Source organism: Podarcis erhardii, assembly GCF_964252035.2.
Source record: "Podarcis erhardii genome assembly, chromosome: 5".
Taxonomy (NCBI): domain Eukaryota; kingdom Metazoa; phylum Chordata; class Lepidosauria; order Squamata; family Lacertidae; genus Podarcis; species Podarcis erhardii.
The window spans coordinates 30,850,984-30,871,354 of NC_138509.1; the positions used below are offsets into that span (position 1 = coordinate 30,850,984).

Genomic DNA, 20,371 nt, shown 5'->3' on the forward strand with positions numbered 1-20,371 from the left:
CAGTTGATTTCATGATAGCACTCATCAAATATCTGAAGAGCTGTCCTGCAGAAAATGAAGCAGATTTATTCCCTGTTGCTTTCAAGCCCTCTACCTTGCATGAGACTTGACTTGTGCAATTACATATGGTTGGAATTAGGGTTGAATCACCATCACACAAGTCAAGCATGTGTAAGGTGAGGGTATACTGTAATGTAGAAGGTAGCTCCCTGTCTCTCTTTTGGGCTAGGTAGCAGATTTGGCAGGGTTGCCTCATGTGGCACTTCCCTGGGGTTGTAGTGTTGGAAGCAGAAGTAAGGTGTTGGAGGAGAGAGTTGTGTGTGTCATGTAGCTGGCTCTGTGTCCCCTGAGATGGCCTGCTGAGAGCCAGTATGGTGTAGTGGTTAAGAGCGGTAGTCTCGTTATTTGGGGAACTGGGTTCGCGTCTCCGCTCCTCCACATGCAGCTGCTGGGTGACCTTGGGCTAGTCACACTTCTCTGAAATCTCTCAGCCCCACTCACCTCACAGAGTGTTTGTTGTGGGGGAGGAAGGGAAAGGAGAATGTTAGCCGCTTTGAGACTCCTTAAAGGGAGTGTAAAGCGGGATATCAAATCCAAACTCTTCTTCTCTTCTTCTGTTGCCCTCCAGTGGAGGATGCTGACCCACAGCTAGTGCTGAAGTAAAATTCAACTGTCAGTATGATGGAATGCGAGTTAGGGCGCAATCTTGTCTTTTGCCTCAGGCAACAAAATGTCTTGAGCTGGTCCTGCCTCTTCCAAATGATGGCCAAAGATTCAGGAGCCGTTTCTCACTTTTTCATCGTTTACCTCCATCCCAACCGCCCACAGAGTGCTTCTTAAAATTAAGTTTGGAATACCTGCTTTGCTTGAAGATGGCTCAAGGTTTAATCCCCAGAATCTCTGGTTAGGGGGCTGGGGAAGAGACCTGCTGCCAGGCCATGTAGACGAGAGTGAGTGAGATGAACCAATGGTCTGACTTCAGTATAAAGCAGATCTCAATGTCCACACATAATTTCTTTAATTGGCTAGGAGGCATGTACAGTCCAGGACAAAAGCCCAATATCCTGATGGGCCGCCACCCCCCTTTTAAGCTATCTACAGTTGGTATACAGTTTTCTTGGTCCTACTAGGCCACATAAGCGGGGGGGGGGGGGAGCTGGTACTTTCATGTTATAGGGAAGATAAACTTCTACCAACTCTAGGGATAAAGTGGGGCAATAATGGTTGCCATGTCTGTCTGTCTGTCTGTATGTATGTCTCTCTGTGTCTGTCTCTCTGTGTGTGAAAAGAGGCAGTTGCAAAAAGAAAGAAGTGGAAGGAGGCGAGAAATTTAGACGATTAAGAACTGAGTACCAACAGGCTGAGCAAATGAAATATGTTTTGAAAGAAGAAGCTCCTCAAGTCATAAGGGAGGCTGTTTCTGGTCAAATGAACTTCCCATTGAGGGCAGAACTCTAGAGTCACCCAAGGGTGATAACTCTGATAGAGCCATTATCAACATTCAGCTGTTTTACGAAAGAGCCGCTATTACTACTGGCTAAGATATACCCCATTACTCCTCCTGTTTTAGTGCAACCTTAATCGCTTCACCGCCGCATTAAAAATCACAGCCTCAATTCAGCAAGACACATAAGCATGTGCTTTAATCTTATTGCCTTAATATAGTAAAACCTCGCTGCCAATTGTCTACAAATGAAGAGCAGAGTGGATTCAGCAGCAGTTGAAGCAACTGTTTCTCTTGCCTTTCCCATTATGACAATTGTATTTCATTTGCTTATAAAACATACACACACACACAGACACACACTAACGGTGGTACTAAAGATATGCAACGCGATCTGAAGATGTTTATGCCCTCAATAAAGATGGCTGCTACTTTAATGAACATGGTAGGTAGAGACAGATAAAGGTTTTGAGCCCGTTATGGCTGACATTTCCAACTGCTTTCTGTGGGTCTGGGAAGCTGCCATCTTATTAATAAGAATAGCTCTCAGAAGCCTCTTTCTTTATACTTTAAGGCATCTGCTCATATTCTAAACTACCAGGACTGACCCGTTCTATAAGTAAATGGTATATTTGCTCCATGACCTTCAAATCACAGCTGTTTTTCAAACCCAAACTTAATTACCTGTAGTGTTCATAAGCTGAAGGGTGACCATGCTTCAATTGTTATATCCACAGACAAAGTTTGTTTGCCAAAAACCCTTTCTGGTGCTCTTCCCTGGTTTTCTCACCAAAGAATATTGCATGCATTAATCTGTTCAGAGATCACTGAACACTCCTCACTGAATTCCCTGGGAAGAGGGCATGTCTGTTATAGCCTGGTGCTGCTACTGATAATCAACTTCTGGAGAGCTCGACCCTCTTCACCAAACTACAATTCCCAGAATTCTCTTGAAAGACAAGATTGCTCATTAAACCCGTTTAAATCTGCAGGATATAGTCACAGTGTTCTCTCATTCTCTTCCTAGACTCAGCAAGTAGCCCAAGTCCCAGCTTTTGGAAGAAAGTACTTGGGAAGCCGGGACGCGGGTGGCACTGTGGGTTAAACCACAGAGCCTAGGACTTGCCAATCAGAAGGTCGGCGGTTCAAATCCCCGCGACAGGGTGAGCTCCCGCTGCTCAGTCCTAGCTCCTGCCAACCTAGCAGTCTGAAAGCACGTCAAAGTGCAAGTAGATAAATAGGTACCGCTCTGGCAGGAAGGTAAATGGCGTTTCTGTGTGCTGCTCTGGTTCGCCAGAAGCGGCTTAGTCATGCTGGCCACATGACCCGGAAGCTGTACGCTGGCTCCCTTGGCCAATAAAGCGAGATGAGCGCCGCAACCCCAGAGTCGGCCACGACTGGACCTAATGGTCAGGGGTCCCTTTACCTATACCTTTTACTTGGGAAGCCTGGGTTCAAATCCCCATTCAGTCATGAAGTTCACTGGGTGATGTGGCACCAGTCACTATAGGGTTGTTGTGAGGATAAAATGGGAGTGGGGAAACCATGTATGTCATCTTGGAGGAACAGCTGGGCACAAATGTAATGAATGATGGAGGGGGAAACAGATTTATGGGCAGGGATAGAGGCAGGCAGGCATGTGATAGGAAGTGGATCCTCAGAGGAAGCAAATAATAGTTGGGTAAGCTGAGAATGAGAGCAGCATGGGAAAGATACATCTAGGCCATCCACTGCCAGTCCTGCAGCTTATATGCCTCCCACATTGTTTTTTGACCTCTCTGGGATGCAAGCCTGGGCAGTGCATATGGATGTCCTGGGCTGCCCGAACGACAAGACCTTGTTGATGTGGTCCAAAGGAAAGCAGATATGCATGTGGCACCAGCTTGGCTGTAGGAGTTGCCAGAAGGAGGCATACAAAGTGCCATCCAACCATCTTAGGGATGCCACCAGCTCTTCAACAGGAGATTGGCAAATGGGTCAGTTTCAGCTGATCTCTGACAAGAACACACTCTTGTGTGCTATTTGTAGTAATAACGCATGCGTTTTTATTCATGCTTTGTCCTAGTAGATGCATTTCTGTACACATTGCTTGGCTGGAGAAGTGTGTTGCAAAATTTTGAGAAGTGTGCATTTCGAAGAAGGGTAGGGGCATTTCAGTCTGAGTAATGTTTGGGAAATAGCAAGTTATGCAGGTTCACCTATAAATGCGAACGGAATTTAAATTCCCCTCCTTCACTATCTACAACCCGAGGACAAGACTTACTTTTTTTTGGGGGGGGGGGACAATTAAGTGCTTCTTGAATTCTGAATGTAAAGTAGAAATGGTATGATTGTGTGTGTAGCTCCCTACACCAAGTCCTTTGAGAAGGATGGAATGGTAGTCAGTTAAAATATTTAAGAAATATTAATTCCTCCAACTTTCTCCTTTGCTGTACAGTGCCTGTGGATCACATCCTAACATGTCTCGCTCCTTTCGCTGGTGTGATGGTAGCGCAGGCGGGATGTCAGGAATGTGTGGCAAGTGGTCTCCTGGGACATTAAAGCCTCTTGCCCGCCTGTTGCAAATCCATTTGCTATTCATGCTGGCAGCCTCAATCCTAATTAAATAATTTAGCCCTCGAAGGCATTTAATGTGGACTTTTTGCGTGAGTTCAACAGTGCAGCACGGACTTGTTTAATGGAAGCTTTAATTACAGTTATATATTCATTTAAAATTGTTTTACAAAGAGAGATTGCACTGAGCAAATGGGAGAGGGAGAGAGAGAGAGAAAGAGAGAAAGGGGGGAAAAGAAATATTTTCTGACTGTTAATAATATACATTGCAACCATTTCTCGCTAATGAAAAAGAAGATGATGAGAGCTCAATTCATACCATGGCTTTTTCAATACCTACCTACCTACCTACCTACCTACCTACCTACCTACCTACCTACCCAATATAGGCAACCTCTTGTAAGATCCCTATCAGCACGACTAAGAAGGTGGGGAGTTTGTACAAGACACTGGCCCAGTTCATACATAATACTACAGTTTGTTCTTGGCTTACCACTCATCATTTTTTGGGGGTGAGACAAACCATAAACCTGGTTTCATACACAACACTAAGCCAAACCATGGCTTTTTGCTCTGGGTAGTATGGCAACAGTAGGACTGGGATGGGTGGGGGGAGGAAAAAAATTCTCATGCTGGGTACCCCATGCTTGCTCATTCATGCAAAACCACTGGTTGTTGGTGGGTTGGGACCTACTACTGTGGCCTGATCCAAGGTGGGTCACAACAACAGCAGCATCACCACCATGCAAACATATGGCAAAGGAAAAATCAACAAATGGGTCTCTCAAATGCATTTTTGGGTTGAAGGTGGGCTCTGGCTCTGAAAGGATTGGGACTACTGTGCTATGACACAGTTTGGCTTGACGTTGCATGTGAACCAGGCCATTCTCTTGCGGAGAAATTGCACGGATTTGTTGGGGAATCTTGCAAGTGCACCAGCTCAAATTGACTATTAGATTTTTGTTTCTGTGGAATGAAGGGAACTTATCAAATATTAAGCACGTGGAAGCATGTCTCCTCTAAGAGACAAGTCATGTGTGTGCATGGACTCCTGTGATCATTCTTCATGCATGTAAGTGCATTATACATGCTTATGGTGACCTTTTCTGTCTTTCACACCACAGGTCTCCAGAACGGATTCCACAGTTAACAGGGGGGTAGGGCAGGAGTCCTTGCTTGCAGAGAACCAAATCTTTTAAACCTCTGGTCCCACTACCCACTATCCCTGAACCTTTCCCCCCCATGTTGGCCACTGCTGCTAATATACCTGCCACCACTGCTCTGCTTTTGAAAAATTTCAGTGTGGATGTATGCACATGCATTTACAAGGGGCCACTTCAATACACAAAGAGGGCAGAACAGCACACATAGCAGACCAGTTTGTTTGATGCTTGCATAAACTTAGAAATAAAAGTGATGGCAGCTGATGTATCAATGAAGGAGGATGCCTGATACTGAGTCTGAATGTTGCTACATCTAGCTCAGTGATGTCCACATTGACCAGCAGGATTCTTGTATGGTCTCCACTGCTGAGCGACAGCACCTCCCAAACAAAAGGGTTGGGGAGCAGGAGTGAGGAAAAACAGGAAGGCACCACAAGGATGAAGGATCATGTAATGGAATTAGCAACACCTCTCTGAAATTACCAAGATAGCCACACCTGTTTAATCAAGCCTGTCCCCGTGCACAGCCCTGGCAAGGATGCACACTCAGCAGGATCAGACATTTACCAATAAGTGCAACCAGCCACCCTCTCAGTCTCCTCCGCAAGTTGGCTGTTGGTACTTGTTTGCCATTTCCAAAATGGATCTTATCTAAGGCAACAGGGCAGATTATATTTGCATCTTCAGCACAGCACCCAAGTTCCATTGCTGATTAGTAATGGGGGTGGGGGGAAGCAGCTAAATGTGAAGCTGACTGTGTAGGTAGGTGATATGTCAAAAGCCGTCCTGCATTTCTAAGGGTGCAGGGATTGCTCATTGCTCACAGAAACTATCCTTTGGCCAGAAAACATAGGCTGTGAAATCAGCCCTCAGAGATGATTTCATGAGATTTGAATTATGGTGGTGCAGGTCACACACTTTTCTGAACTGGTCATAAGTTGACTCTGTTTCTGACGTGTGTAAATTCAGTGCTTGGCCACAACGAACTGATCAGGCCTAGCTTGTCAAAGTGTCATCAGTACCCACACTAAGCACCTCAGAAGATTTACCATGTGCTATTACACTGCTGAAGCAATTAGCATACTAAGGAGCTTTTCTTACATTCTAAAGGAGCAGAAAATGCCCTCAGGTGGAAACCATACAACGAGCGACCTTGTAATGAGTTCTTGGAGTGAAACTGACAAGAGTAGTTTTAATGGGCAGAAGTTATAATGCTATTTATAAGTAGTTGGCAATGTATTAAAATCCATCTCAGATTATGCCACCCATTTAGCTACCTCTGTTGTTTAGAATATTTCCTCACTTAACAAAATGACCCAAACCCTAAAGACCTCATCTGGACCATTTTGTTTACAGGTCTGGCCCTTCTACTAGTTACTCCCTTTTCACAATGGCTCTCGAAGACTCTTCATCCACGACTGAGGAAAATCTAGAGAAGTGCTCTAAGCAGAACATGACTTAGGATCAAGCTGGGCAGAATATTCCCCTCTTTTGTGGAACCACTTGTCCTTCACTAGAATGGGGGGGGGGCATATTAAGGAACTGTAAGACAGGGTTGGGGAGAGAGAGGCAGGTGAATGTTAAGATATTTTCAGACCTGTTTTTAAACATGAGATGGCTGAGGGGTGGTGATAAGTGTTTTTTATTATAAGAGAAAAGGCGGAGATTTTTGAAAGCTAAGATTAAATATTACTTAACATTTGCTCCACCCCTTGAAGTCAGAGAAAAGAAAGAGACAGAGAGACAGAGAGACAGAGAGACAGAGAGACAGAGAGACAGACAGAAAGAAAGAAAGAAAGAAAGAAAGAAAGAAAGAAAGAAAGAAAGAAAGATCTCTCTCCAGATTTTAGTATGCTAGAATTAATCAGAAAAGTTGGTATGAATATATAGACAATACAGGATCCCTTACTGTATTTCAAAAGGTATAAGAACATAAGACTGGCAATCCTGGATCAGATCAAAGGCCCACCTCATCCCATCATGTTTCTGGCAGTGGAAAGTCAGGTCCCTCTGGGAATCCCACAAGCAAGTTACAGGGACAGTCAGTTCTAGTTTGGGGGTAAGCCAATTCCATGCACATGTAGCCCATTTCCAGGGTTGTGCTAGGATTCCATGACTTAAATCATGAAGCTTGGTACTGGGACATCGCCTGAGGAGCTTGTTTCAAACAAGACTAAGACGCAATTTCTCATGACACTGATCAGGTGTGGGCACAATACCCTTGAACTGAATTTGAACCAGTGCGAGTTATCTGAGGATCTGTCTGTCACAAAGCCAAGGAGACCCAGTTCTATGAAGTTCAATCGCAACAAGGCTTCTAACGTCCTGAGGCAACAATCTATAAATCATTCACTTTGGTGGGCTAGCCCCATTCAAGTTCACAACAGAAGGCTGCTGGAGGATGGCTGTAAAATCCTTGAAAATCCCCCAACAGCATCTCAGCATAAAACTGAACTTTCAGTCTGGATTCTTGTGGGGAACCTACTGCTAACCTCTTGCCATGGTAAAAATTGACTATGCTTCCCTACTGCTTGCTTTCTTGTTCTTAGCAAGTTTCTGATCCATGACAGAATTTTACCAACCCTCGCTTTTAAGATTATGTGATTTTCTTAAGAACCTCTTGTGAAACACTTTACTGGAAAATCTAATGAAAATATGCCTAAACAGTTGTTATTAAATACTAGCATGAATTTGCACGTTAAGAGTGGGACTTTGTTTCTTCCACCACAGACGTGTTGATACAATTCGCCCTAATAGGATGTTGAAGTTAATTACACCATGATTCAGTGTTATCAAGGGCTTATCTAAACAATCGGGTGTAGTACATTACTACTACTCTGGCTTGCAGACATTTTACCTCCAGGAAAACCTTTCTATATTAGTCTGCTTTCAGAGAACCATGTGAACTGCAGACGATTCTGGGGGTTCCCTTTAGAGAAAGAGCTGGCCAGGCCAGTTCATGAGCTGAGTGCGTCCCCTAGAACAGTATCTCTCAAACTTTTCAGACCTGGGACCCACCTTTAACCACAACAAACAATTGCAGATCCACCTGTGTCTATGTCTACCTCTATCTCTCACTCCACATATTTCAATGGTGGTAGAGTTGCTCTGTGGTTTAACCCACAACGCCACCCGCCACAGAGCCTAGGGCTTGCCGATCAGAAGGTTGGCGGTTCAAATCCCCGAGATGGGGTGAGCTCCTGTTGCTCGGTCCCAGCTCCTGCCAACCTAGCAGTTCGAAAGCATATCAAGTGCAAGTGGTGGGAAGGTAAACAGAGTTTCTGTGTGCTGCTCTGGTTCGCCAGAAGCGGCTTAATCATGCTGGCCACATGACCTGGAAGCTGTACGCCGGCTCCCTCGGCCAGTAAAGCGAGATGAGCGCCGCAATCCCAGAGTTGTACGCGACTGGACCTAATGGTCAGGGGTTCCTTTACCTTCACCTTTAGAGTTGCTCTGCTTTTGTGCTGTTCTACTTTAGATCAGGCTATGACCCAAAGTCAGGTCTTGACCCACCAGCTGAAGACCACTACCCTGAAACACACCCAACATTATTCAGGTGGCTGCTCATTTCAGGGGGCAACACTGGTGCACAAGCTGATTGTCAGAAAGGCTTGGCCACCGTGTCTGGTCTCCTCACTGAGGAACCACTGCTAAGCTTTCATAGAGACAGGAATTTGGAGAGAGAGAAAGAAATCACCTGCTTTGGCCCAGTGCTCTTCCTCTGACCAAGCGTCCCAGAACTGCTCTGAATGAGAGACAGGCTAGGAGAACTTTTGTCAGTTTTAATTCTCAGCTATCAAAAGAAGGCAAGTCAACGTATTTTTTAAAAAATATATTATATAACAGATGGGAACGTGCTCTGCGGCATATGCCTCAATGGAGAAACAAAAATCTAAGATATAAAATATCATGCTTGATGGGTAGAAAAGAAGAGTAGAGCTGACACATAGAGCTGGCCCAATATATTTTGGTGTCCGAGATGAAGGTATCTTTCTTCAGTACTGGCAATGGAACAGTCCTCTCCTCTGCACCTGAAGGCAGCAGGCTAACCTAGGGGGCTAATTTAGGCTGGCTTATGGTGTAGGCAGGCCCTGTGGCAAATACAGTTCTGTCCTCTAACTTCCTCACTGCCACTCCCTGATCTCCAAAATGTGCTGTCTGAGGCAGCTGCCTAACTGTACCTAGTGGTAGGTCTAGTCCCAGGTGGGCCTGAGAGATGGTTCGATCCTCTAATCCTTCTCACCTGTGATTTCGTCCAAGCTCTCTGTGGTGATGTGATCGTTCTGGTTCACCCACTCGCCGTTGCACTTGAAGTAAATCTGGGTGGCAGGGTTGGCTCTGCAGATCAGTTCCACTGGCTTGTTCTTCACAATGTAGGCATCTTGTGGCTCCAGTAGGAAATGGGGAAGGGACTCTGCAGGGGCTGATGGGAAGGAATCTGGAAGCACCTCTCCATACTCAATCCCTGCAATGAAAGAGGAGAAATGTGAGAAATTTAGCTCCACGTGCTTCAAGCAGCAATGCAGACCTCATAACCCGACATCAGTTCTTGGCTTTGAAAGAACGGTGTCTGATGGACAACAACCTGAATTTCATAACTTTTTGACTCCTTGTCAGTTGCAGCTTCCTTTATTCTTACCCCCACTTCGTAACTTAATATATTTGCATAGTCATTGGCCCAATTCAGATATATATACCGTGGTTTGCAAGTATGGACTGTAGTCACTACTGTTTCCTGGTTTGGGATTCTTTCAGTAAGGCACTCAAGGGAAAAGAAAGGGAGGATAGAGAGTGCAAACACAACTATTGTTCTCAGTGCAATGCTGCATGGTTTATTGGGTCAAGAATATCATAGCTGAACCAGGTCATTGTCACTTCCTTTCTCTTGGGACACCAATCCTTAACAGAGATGCAAGCACGGAAGCATACTTCTTAGTGGGACAATTTCTACAGAACCAGCAAAACGTACTATTTGAAGACCCATTTACATATGCTTGCTCATAACTAAATCCCATGGACTTCAATATAGGTTACTCATGGGCAAGTCATGAAAGCTACTATAACACTGTGGGAAAGAGATAGAATCTGGAAGTCTCTGGTTCTGCCATGGACCATATAGATGGCTTCAGACAAGACACTATTGCTCAGCCACCTTCCTCCTCCAATCAACAGTATGGAGATACCACCCTGCAGGATTAATGAGCTATAAAGTATTTGGATGTCCTAAAGCACAGGTGGACAATCCAGAGCTATGGGGGTCAACTTTATTTTAGGTAGCCCCCGATGCCCTTCTGAATCTTCCCTGGTAACTGGTTAAAGAACAGAAAACATAAAGTAGGGGTAAATAGACAGTTCTCAAAAAGAATGAGATCTTCAACAAAAGAAAAAGTTGCCTGCCCCTTTCCTAAAGCATCATACAGATGCTAAACATATTACTGCCAAGTGGCGGTAGGATTGCATCCTTCATGTGTTACAGCCACATGGCAGGGATCTTGAATGCACTCCAGTCACTTAGCAATACAGTGAGAGTTGCATGAGAAAACTGGAGCCAGACTGGCAGGCCCTGGGAGACACAGGACACCCCGATCTGGGTGCTTCGCTCCTGGCTTTGAGCCCTGAGGAGATATATGTACTCAGACTCTTGGGAAAGGGCAGCTGCATACACAGAAGAGAGTACGTAGGGGGAGATACATAATGTGTTTTCTGTTGGGGGAAATACTCCAGGGGATATTCCTCTGAGATGGGCAGCCCTGAAGGATGAAGAGTGGGGAAAAGCCTCTTAAGTATAGAATATAGGACAGAATATAAGTAATAAGCATTTCATATTCAGAGAACATTCTCCACTAGGCTGTAGCAATTTTGAAAGGGATTACAACACAGATCGACCCTGCCTGCCAACTGCACCATATTACTCTCTCTCTCTCTCTCTCTCTCACACACACACACACACACACATGGTAGGCACTGTGTGCTGCTATTAAACCCTCTGAGTACTGGCAGAGCTAAGGCAAGCATGGTGTTCCTATGATGTTTCATGGTTCAAGCATGCTTTGTGTCCAGCCTGCTTGGCACTCCCAAGGGTCTTCCTGGGCACTGCAGGTTAAAGACCAAAAGTAAACAAACAGTTGCAACGAAGCAAAAATCTAGGATTGAAAGATACCAGGCAAATCTAGGCAGTCTTGGGGATGAGCTTCCAAGTTACACAGAAGAAATGAGGTCTTGGATGATATATTGCCCTCAGCTGCTGGGTCATGCCACACAACTCAGCTGCACAATCATTCACACACACACACACACACACACACACACACACACACACACACACCTTTTTAAAAGGGGGGTTTATTTATTAAGTAAAGAAAGAAGAGAAAGTCAGAAAGGCAAGAATGGAAGAAAGAGAGCAGGAGAGAAGGAGTGGGAAGACGGGCATATACTGTAATAGCTGAAAAGTGGATCCCATGGTACAGATTGAACTTGTGGGGTTGGACTAAAGGGAAATGCATTGGTAGTAGGGTTGCCATATTTTGAAGAGCAAAAAAGAGGACACATTTGCCAACTTCTGCTTTTAACTATGGATCGCTATGACGACTCTCGTTTTACATACCCATGAAAAAGAGGACCTGCCCTGGAAAAGAGGACACATGGCAACCCTACAACCCAAACTAAGTACCAGCCAATCTTGAGTTTGCCCACAAACCACCAGGGCCTGCCATTTTGAGTCCTTTAGAAAACAAACCCCGAAGGGAAATAATGATTAGGCCCAAGGAAGCCAGATGCCAGAGATGTATCCTGAGGGGGGAAAAAATCAGCCTGTGAAAATACACACACACAAACACACAAACACACACACAAGGCTGGCCATTTAAAATCCATTTAGGAAAATTGACTTTCCATTTCCATTTTAACACAGCACTAGGGAAAGCAGTAGGACATTTGTCATAATCCATTAACTGCTCTTTTGGAAACAACGAATTAAACTCCAGGCTAATCTCTCTTTCTCTCTCATGCTCCCTGGTTTCTTTGCTGCTGCTGGTGTTGCTGCTGCCGCCAGGCATCCCCTTCCTAATTTCATTTGCAGGTCTGTAATTTTCTCAGCACCCGACCAATTGCACAGGGATGCAGAGTGTAATTAGGGCACACAATGTCCTCCTGGCGAGCCCTTGTGAGCCTTTGCACAGCTGCAGCCCAAAGCAGTTCGCTGGGTACCCAGGAGCACCCCAGAGCGGAACGGAGGAGGCAGGAAGTTGCAGGGCAGGCAAGATGATGGTTTTGTGATGAATGGGCCTTTCTGGAGCTAAAATTGAAAAAGGCTCCAGTCCAAGATGATCATTTGGAATAAAATGCCCTGCAGTGTAGGTCCCATAGCTTAAAGACAGCCGAGTGGTGATTACAGATTGTTCTCTCTGACGGCCTGCTGTTTGAGCTTTGAATAAAAACCATTCACACACACAAACAAAAACAAAAACAACTCCCAAAACAGAAGAGAATGCCCTTAGCAGAGAAAATAACTAGCATTCAAGTTTGACGAAAGCCAGGATCATCAGAATTCTCTGGTCCAATGAGAACAAGCATTTGGAGATGGGGAAGACACGTTAGATTTGAAGGTTTTGTTATAAATAAGGTGCCCCCTCCCCCAAAAAAAAATTGCTTGTGAATATTCTGGGACAATTTGGGCTCAAAGCAGCCTGTACTGCCATATCTCAAATATTTCGGAAGATATCATTAGCCAGGACCAAAATTAAGCATCATGCTTTTAAAAAAGATGGGGCAACTTGAATGATTTTTCTAAATCAAAACCATTTTGTGAATCAATTGTCTTATGCTTTTGAACCCAGCAAACAGGCAGCTAAGAAATAATGCACGTGGTTGATCAACAGAACAACCTTCTAGAACACCTCAGATGTTTTTTGCAGCAGATGCTGCAACCACAACTATCTAATAGCTGTATTTGGCAATTCGGCCTCAGGCAATAAAATGGAACCAGATGGTGACGCAAATCCCAGGGTCTGGTCTGAAGGCATGGGAGTCTACCACCTTGCTGAAGCTAAGCAGGTCCAGGTCTGGTTAGGTCCTGGATGGGAGCCACATGTACACCACCTTGGGGACCATGGTGGATGAAAGGCAGGATATAACTGTGATAAAATACAATAATAAATAAATGTCCTCTGGCGCAGGGGAAAAGTGGAAAAAGGGGTTGTGGTCATCAAAGCAAGGGAACTCCATAAGTGACTCTTGGCATATGTGGTTCCAGACACGCCACAGGCACCTATCAGGAAGTGGTGGTTGTGGGAAAAAAGTCTCAGGGCCAACCCCAGAGGTTGGTAACATACCTAAGCCTATGCGCCATCTCCCTGACTGCACCAAGGAAACACAGATAAGGCCCATAAATATTGATTGCTCTCCACTCTTCCTCTCCTTCATCTGCCTGAGGAAAAAGGCATTTATGCTCTATGCCTGAGCTGCAGGCTGTTTTTATGACTTTGTTTTACAGCTATAATGCCACGATCATTTATAAAGCAGGTTTGTATATAAAGAATGTAAACATTAGAAATCCATTAGTCTCTTAAAGTGCGTCTGGCAAAGTTCTTCTCCCCCAAGTCACTCCTCTCCCTCCGCCCCTTTGGTAATCTCCACGTCCTCTCTCAGGCTGGGCTGAGGGGAATTTCAAAAGATTACAAGTACTTAAAGATATATTATCCCTGGCCAGGGTTGTAACACAGGCCTGAAGCTACCAATTAAGTTTTCTCGTTGCTGTTTGCTTGTGCTGATGTGTTTCTGTTGCTGGAGTTTTTATGTTGTTGCTGGCATGTGTGTGTGTGCGTGCGTGCACATAGCATCCGATTTAAACCCCAGGATAGAGGACTAACCTCACAGCACTTTGCAAAGGAAAAATGCCTGCACCTCTGCCATGGAAGAGACATCTGGAAGGAGAGCACAATTCATCTTCCAGCTCCTGACATTCCTTCACTGTCAGCCTCTAACTCAGGGCACCTGAGCTCATGCTGAAAGATGCCCCTCAGCTAAAGGGATGTCCCTTATTCCTGAACATGACAGCTCCATCGGACATAATGGATGCACCGTATTTCAGAAGCGCCTTGCTCAATACGTGGCACTTCGCAGAGCAAACTCTTTGCTACTTTTCTCAGTGTTAGCGGCTGTATTGGTCCCAGAGAACAAGGCTCACAGAGCCTGGAATGTCAGGATGTGTCAGGATGGCGCTGGGGGGTGCTATCGAAAACAGCAGCAACACCTCCCCACCCCATGTTAACATCTGGGTTACTCAATGCATGTTGCAACATCGTTGTGCTGTAAATTTCCCTGAGTCTGTATCAGGCAATCAATGAAGCGCAGACAACACTTGCAACATTGCAATGTCATGACCCTAGATGTTATGGGGCTGAGGAGAAGGAACCGCGGGGCTGCTGGTTAGGACAGCACCCCCCCACAACTTCTGTAATCTCTAGTTCTTGCCTGAGGTGGCACATTTTACTTAAAGCGTTCAAAATGTTTGCATGAAACATTGGAGTTACAATGAATTCACACTTTGTGCCCTCCAGATATTGTGGAACAAAGAATCCCCAGCAAGCAGGACCAGTGGGCAGGGATGACGGAAGTGATAGCCTGGGTAAGGCTGACTTAGATGCTCAGATTGTGGGAGGGGAAGAGGGAAAGATTGATACTGCACTGCTAGACAGATGAAGTTTGAAAGAGAAGAATCCTACATTTACTACTATTTATAAAACATATAAGGTTGAACTTTTATTACAACAGGGTGCTACAGAACTGTAAGAACATAGAGCAAGTCAGACACTCCTCACCTTTGCACTAACTAATGTTTAAAATGCAAGGTCTGGAACCATAAAAAGGAGTGCATTTAATTAGTCTGGGTTTCTTGCAGCTTCATAGCACCTCACTATTTTGGGACACTCGATCTGCCAATGCTATCATGAATGTCCACAGGACAACACCCCAGGTTAGTATGCAGTACTCAAAAGCCTGCTTTCCCCCAGCAAAATAGTTTAACACTACTGGGTAACTGCCCACACTCTCTGTTTTATAGGTATAATAATAATAGGCTTAATCTGCTTTGGCACTGACAAGGTAATTTTTTTTAAATGTATACAAGCTCAACTACTCTAGATTTCTGGATGTCTGATTTTTTTTTTATTAGGGAGCAATCACTTCTACACTAGGTAGAGCAGCATGAAAGGCTTAAAAATTAACCAAGAAGTTCCTTCTATAGACAATGGACATTTCACTCTAGGCTTCTCTTTGGCTAATTGGATTTTCTAAATGTCAGTAATTACTATGAATTCTTTCATTGGCTAAGGAGTGGTCACTGGAAGATCGTGAAGCTGAGGCTCCAGTACTTTGGCCACCTCATGAGAAGAGAAGACTCCCTGGAAAAGACCCTGATGTTGGGAAAGATGGAGGGCACAAGGAGAAGGGGATGACAGAGGACGAGATGGTTGGATAGTGTTCTCGAAGCTACCAGCATGAGTTTGACCAAACTGTGGGAGGCAGTAGAAGACAGGAGTGCCTGGCATGCTCTGGTCCATGGGGTCATGAAGAGTCAGACACAACTAAATGACTAAACAACAACAACACACTGAAAGGAAGGAGCAAGCTGGTTTCTCACAAACAAATGAGCAGAACAGTGACACCATATTTTGCCACATATATTGGGTTCTACAAGGGCTAAATGCTTCCAAAAGAAAGAAAGAAAACTGGCAATCTAGAGACTATAGTTTATGGTGTTTGTGTGAGCTGTTCCTTCTTGCACCTTTTCCTTGACACTCATGAATACTCTCCTGAGACCTGTGGAAGAGAGGAGGTCCATTTGCAAACAAGAGTTTATTCACATAGCTATCAGGAAAAAAATGTAGAATTTTCCTTAAATAATTTTATCTCCAAGTCCTGACTCGCCTTCAGAACGTGAAAGCTTCCTGCATGTTGATGCTACCCCACAAAAGGAATAAAACTAGCACACACTGCCATGTAATATGGCTGCAGAAAGTCACTTGAAATAGCCTGCTCACTTGTTTCGCCTAGCAGGAAAAGAAAAAAGAAGTAGGTGACAGACTGCTCCACTTTTGCACAAGGCAATAAGAACAGCCTCCTGCGGGGGTATGTCAAACGCTCACTATTAATCTAAAAGAAATCAAGGCCATTTTCTTTAGCCAACTAGACACTTGCTGCTTCTTTGCTGATTAGAATTAAGGCTATCTGGTCATCAGAAGTTGGGGTTCTGTGCGCTCTCTCTCTCTCTCTCTCTCTCTCTCTCTCTCTCGAATGGAGAAAATCACAGATGAGTCAAAGCTTAATTTGGAGAAAATTGTGGGCTTGTGGGTTCATTCCCAATTATGGTTTTCCTTCCCCCTTGGTGATCTGGATCCTTCACTTTAACATTTCTATCTGTTCAAAACTCCCTTTGGACCACAGGAAGAGAGAGCAAGCTCCTAAATAGGGATTGATGAGAATCTAGAATGGTTCCCTGGAAAGCATGGCATGGACTCTTGAGATAAGGCATCATTTCTGCTCTGGAATGAGCACCAGTCTTCTAAAGTGAGAACATAAAAGAGGATCAGACTCACTTATGGAGGACAAGGCTATCAATGTCTACTAACCATGGCATTTAGGTTCCACTCCACTGTTGGAAATCACATGCCTATGTTACACTAGTTGCTGGAACTCACAAGTGGGAAGAGCGACGTTGCACTGAGGTTGTGCTTTGGGGCTTCCTATAGGTATCTGTGAGAACAGGAGGCTGTACCAAATGGGTCTTTGGGCTGGCTCAGGAGGGCTCTTCTCATGTGCCAATGCTATTAGCCCTTCATGCCCTTGCTCAGTTCATAGTAAAGCTATTAAAAATCACTGCCAAACAGGGCAATCAGCTCCCCAGGCTTTTTCGTTTAAAAACATGCCCTGTTAAAACAAAATAATAATTGGCTGCTGCTCAGGACCTTAAGCTGACCAAAGGTTATTGAGGAGGCAGCAATGGTTGCCTTTTTTCTTCAAAAAAACAAAACAAACAACTAAAACACTACATACTGCCTGGTCCAATAATGCTGTATAAAACAGATGAAGCACTAGATGGATAATAGAACTGACAACGGGGGCAAGGGGAAAAATTGCCTCTGCCTTGCAGGTTATGCAAGCTGGTGTTCAAGTGAATCACGGGCGGGGAGAGAGAAATAGATGTTGGGCTGGAGAACGAAGGATGTTTTGTGGGGGGGAGAGGTGGGGGGAAGTAACACACAGAGCACATTTATCATAAGTAATCAAAACAGTCTTTCAGACCCCTCGTTCCCAACCCTTGCTCATTTCAGCCAGCCTGACCACCCACCGCATGGGAAACCTCTTGTATTTTCTCGACTCAGCTGATGCTCTCAGTGGGGGGAAAACCCCATTTATTATTTTGGAGTTTGAGGGGGGGAGGGTTGCAATGCACACAAAACAGCCTCTTTCTCTTTCACACAAGTTGCATTGTAGGCAAAGGGATTGATGATCTTGGCTTTTCTTCATGGGGGTGGGGAGAGGAAAAGCAAGAAGCAATCTCTGTTAAGGGGGCCTTGCATAAAGGAAAAAATAAAACAAAATCCAGTATCAAACAAAAGCTGATGGTGTTTTTCTTTGGGGGGGGGAGCAGTTGTCACAGTGGGCGACCCCTTATGAAGAGATGGAATCCGTCTCTCCCACCAACAGCAGATAGTTTATGGGTCCCATTCAACAACCTGTTATTTTCAGCTGGTTTAGCGGGGAACATACCATTGGCCCATGCCTTTTAAAATACATTGGAAGTAGCACGAAGGAGAAGAGAGATTGTCAGAAGGAGTGGGGGAAAGGATGGCAAAACGAAAACAAAACAAAAAGCAGAGCAGGTGCAGGGGACCCAGACCACACCTGCACAGCTTGCAACCTAACAAGTCAAAGTGAGCCTATTAGTCACGTTTGCCCATGGCTCTACAAAGCCCTTGCCTGCTACCTGCTGGGAACTACAAAAGCAGGGATGTGGTCAAGTTCCTAGTCCGGCACAAGGCATAGCTGGTGGGTTGTGAGTTGGGTAGGCCTGGTCTGAAAATACTGCACAGAGCAGAATCTGCAGTGCAGTGTTGGGGAAGCGCAGAAATTTCTCATGAGAAAAAGCTTTAAGGAATGCCGCAACAGTGAAAATATATTGGGGGGGGGGAGATGTAGTCTGCAATATAATCAATTGCAATTTCAACCTGAATTCATCCAAAGGATCGTCCTTTTAATCTTTCCGTGAATCCGGCCCCCACCAAGTTCTCTTTGTCCCTTGACCAATGTGTGCACAGACACACATACATATACGCACTGAGATATACTTTCACACAAACACACAGAGGGCTAGAGTGCTGCCCTCCTGCTTGTGTTGTTCTCTTTGTGCTCTATTCTATGGCAATTGAGGTTGCAAAGAACATGCTTGGAGAATGAGAGAGATTCTGATACACACACACACACATGCCAATCACTCCCTGTGCTTTTTCAGATGCACACCATAAAACTATTTGAGGTGACACACACTATCAAGTATTGTAGACCACAGAGGGATGCGCTCATTCAGAGCGCTTCTGTCCAGATCTGAAGAAGTCACCGCAACATTCTGTAATTTCAGTCAGATAACCAAGAAAGTAATGGTTACAGATAGGTAGCCGTGTTGGTCTGCCATAGTCAAAACAAAACAAATTCCTTCCAGTAGCACCTTAAAGACCAACTAAGTCAGTTCTTGGTATGAGCTTTCGTGTGCATGCACACTTCTTCAGATACGTGGATCTGAAGAAGTGTGCATGCACACGAAAGCTCATACCAAGAACTGACTTAGTTGGTCTTTAAGGTGCTACTGGAAGGAATTTGTTTTGTTTCAAGAAAGTAATGTCTGCCTTGTCATCGTTCAGCCCTTTGAACACTCTCTCTCTCTCTCTCTCTCTCTCTCTCTCTCCACACCCTCAAAATGGTGTAGCTGCATGAACACAAAAATATGTACCGAATCAAAGACATCAAGGATGAAGCGCAAAGTCCTGCAAGGACACAAGCCTGTGGCAGTCAGGGAAGCTGATTGTGGGTCACCTCATGACAGTGCAGTTCTGGCAGAATAAAAACACATCCTCACCTCTATCAGGGCAATCCTGTGTTATCAGGCCTAACTTTATGTTTTGTTTATTGACTTGATAAGTCACTTTGCCTCCAAACATTTTATTTTTTTCCTGTTTCATAAAATTTATACACTACTTGATTGTAAAAAAATTTCCTCAAAGCAGTTTACAACGCCGCCCAATAAAATCAAGGGGGGGGGGGAATCACAGCTATACTTTGAAACATGCAAAAGCTAAAATACTAAAGCAGATTAAAATTACCTTAACTTAACTTTCTAAGCATCTGGGGACAGTTGGTACAGCATGAGGCTCTTGTTCTTTGGGTCTTGGGTTTGAGTCCCATGTTGGGCAAAAGATTCCTGCATTGCAGGGGGTTGGTCTCGATCAGGCATCCCCAACCTTTGGCCCTCCAGATGTTTTGGACTACAATTCCCATCATCCCTGACCACTGGTCCGTTAGCTAGGGATCATGGGAGTTGTAGGCCAAAAATCTGGAGGGCCAAAGGTTGGGGATGCCTGGTCTAGATCAGTGTTTTCCAAACTTGGGTCTCCAGCTGTGTTTGGACTAGAACTCCCTGTTGGCTATTTGCATGTTGGCTATATGGTAGCGCTGCAGAGAGCTTGCTGGGGAGACCATGCATTAAAAAGAAAGGGACTCAAAAATAACTTAAACAAGGTTTTAATTACAAAAAACAAAAACTCCTTATACACTAAATACATTAACAACAAACCAGACCCAACCACCAACCCAACCCCCAGGGTAATGGGAGAGCTAGGTGCTGCTCCTTATATACTACATGCAAATGCTGACACACCTTAATCAATGCAACTCAGCAGCACCTGCTATGTTTCACAGCTGTAAAGCTGGGTCTCGTTATCTTGCTCTGGCCCTTGCTCTGGCCCCTTAAAGACATACACATTAGGTGGAACAATGATGAACCTTTACATTTAAAGAAACCATTCAACATTTCCCCTGCGGTTCATCATTGTGGAACAAAAACATAAAGCATACTTTGTACATGTTTTTCATGTGTAACCTTTGGAAGTGCTTTTGTAAAAATGTCCGCAATTTGATTATCACCTGGGACATATTCATT

The 20,371-nt window shown here is 44.7% G+C and overlaps 1 protein-coding gene across 2 annotated transcripts in view; it reads right to left on the minus strand.

Moving 5' to 3' along the window:
* The window catches only part of UNC5B (unc-5 netrin receptor B), a 171,633-nt gene that overhangs the window by 41,845 nt on the left and 109,417 nt on the right, over positions 1 to 20,371 (minus strand). For both annotated transcript variants that reach the window (XM_081861782.1, XM_081861781.1), the window contains exon 2: positions 9,404 to 9,625. In XM_081861782.1, the coding sequence (XP_081717908.1) occupies positions 9,404 to 9,625 (222 nt within the window). The remainder of the gene's footprint in view (positions 1 to 9,403; positions 9,626 to 20,371) is intronic.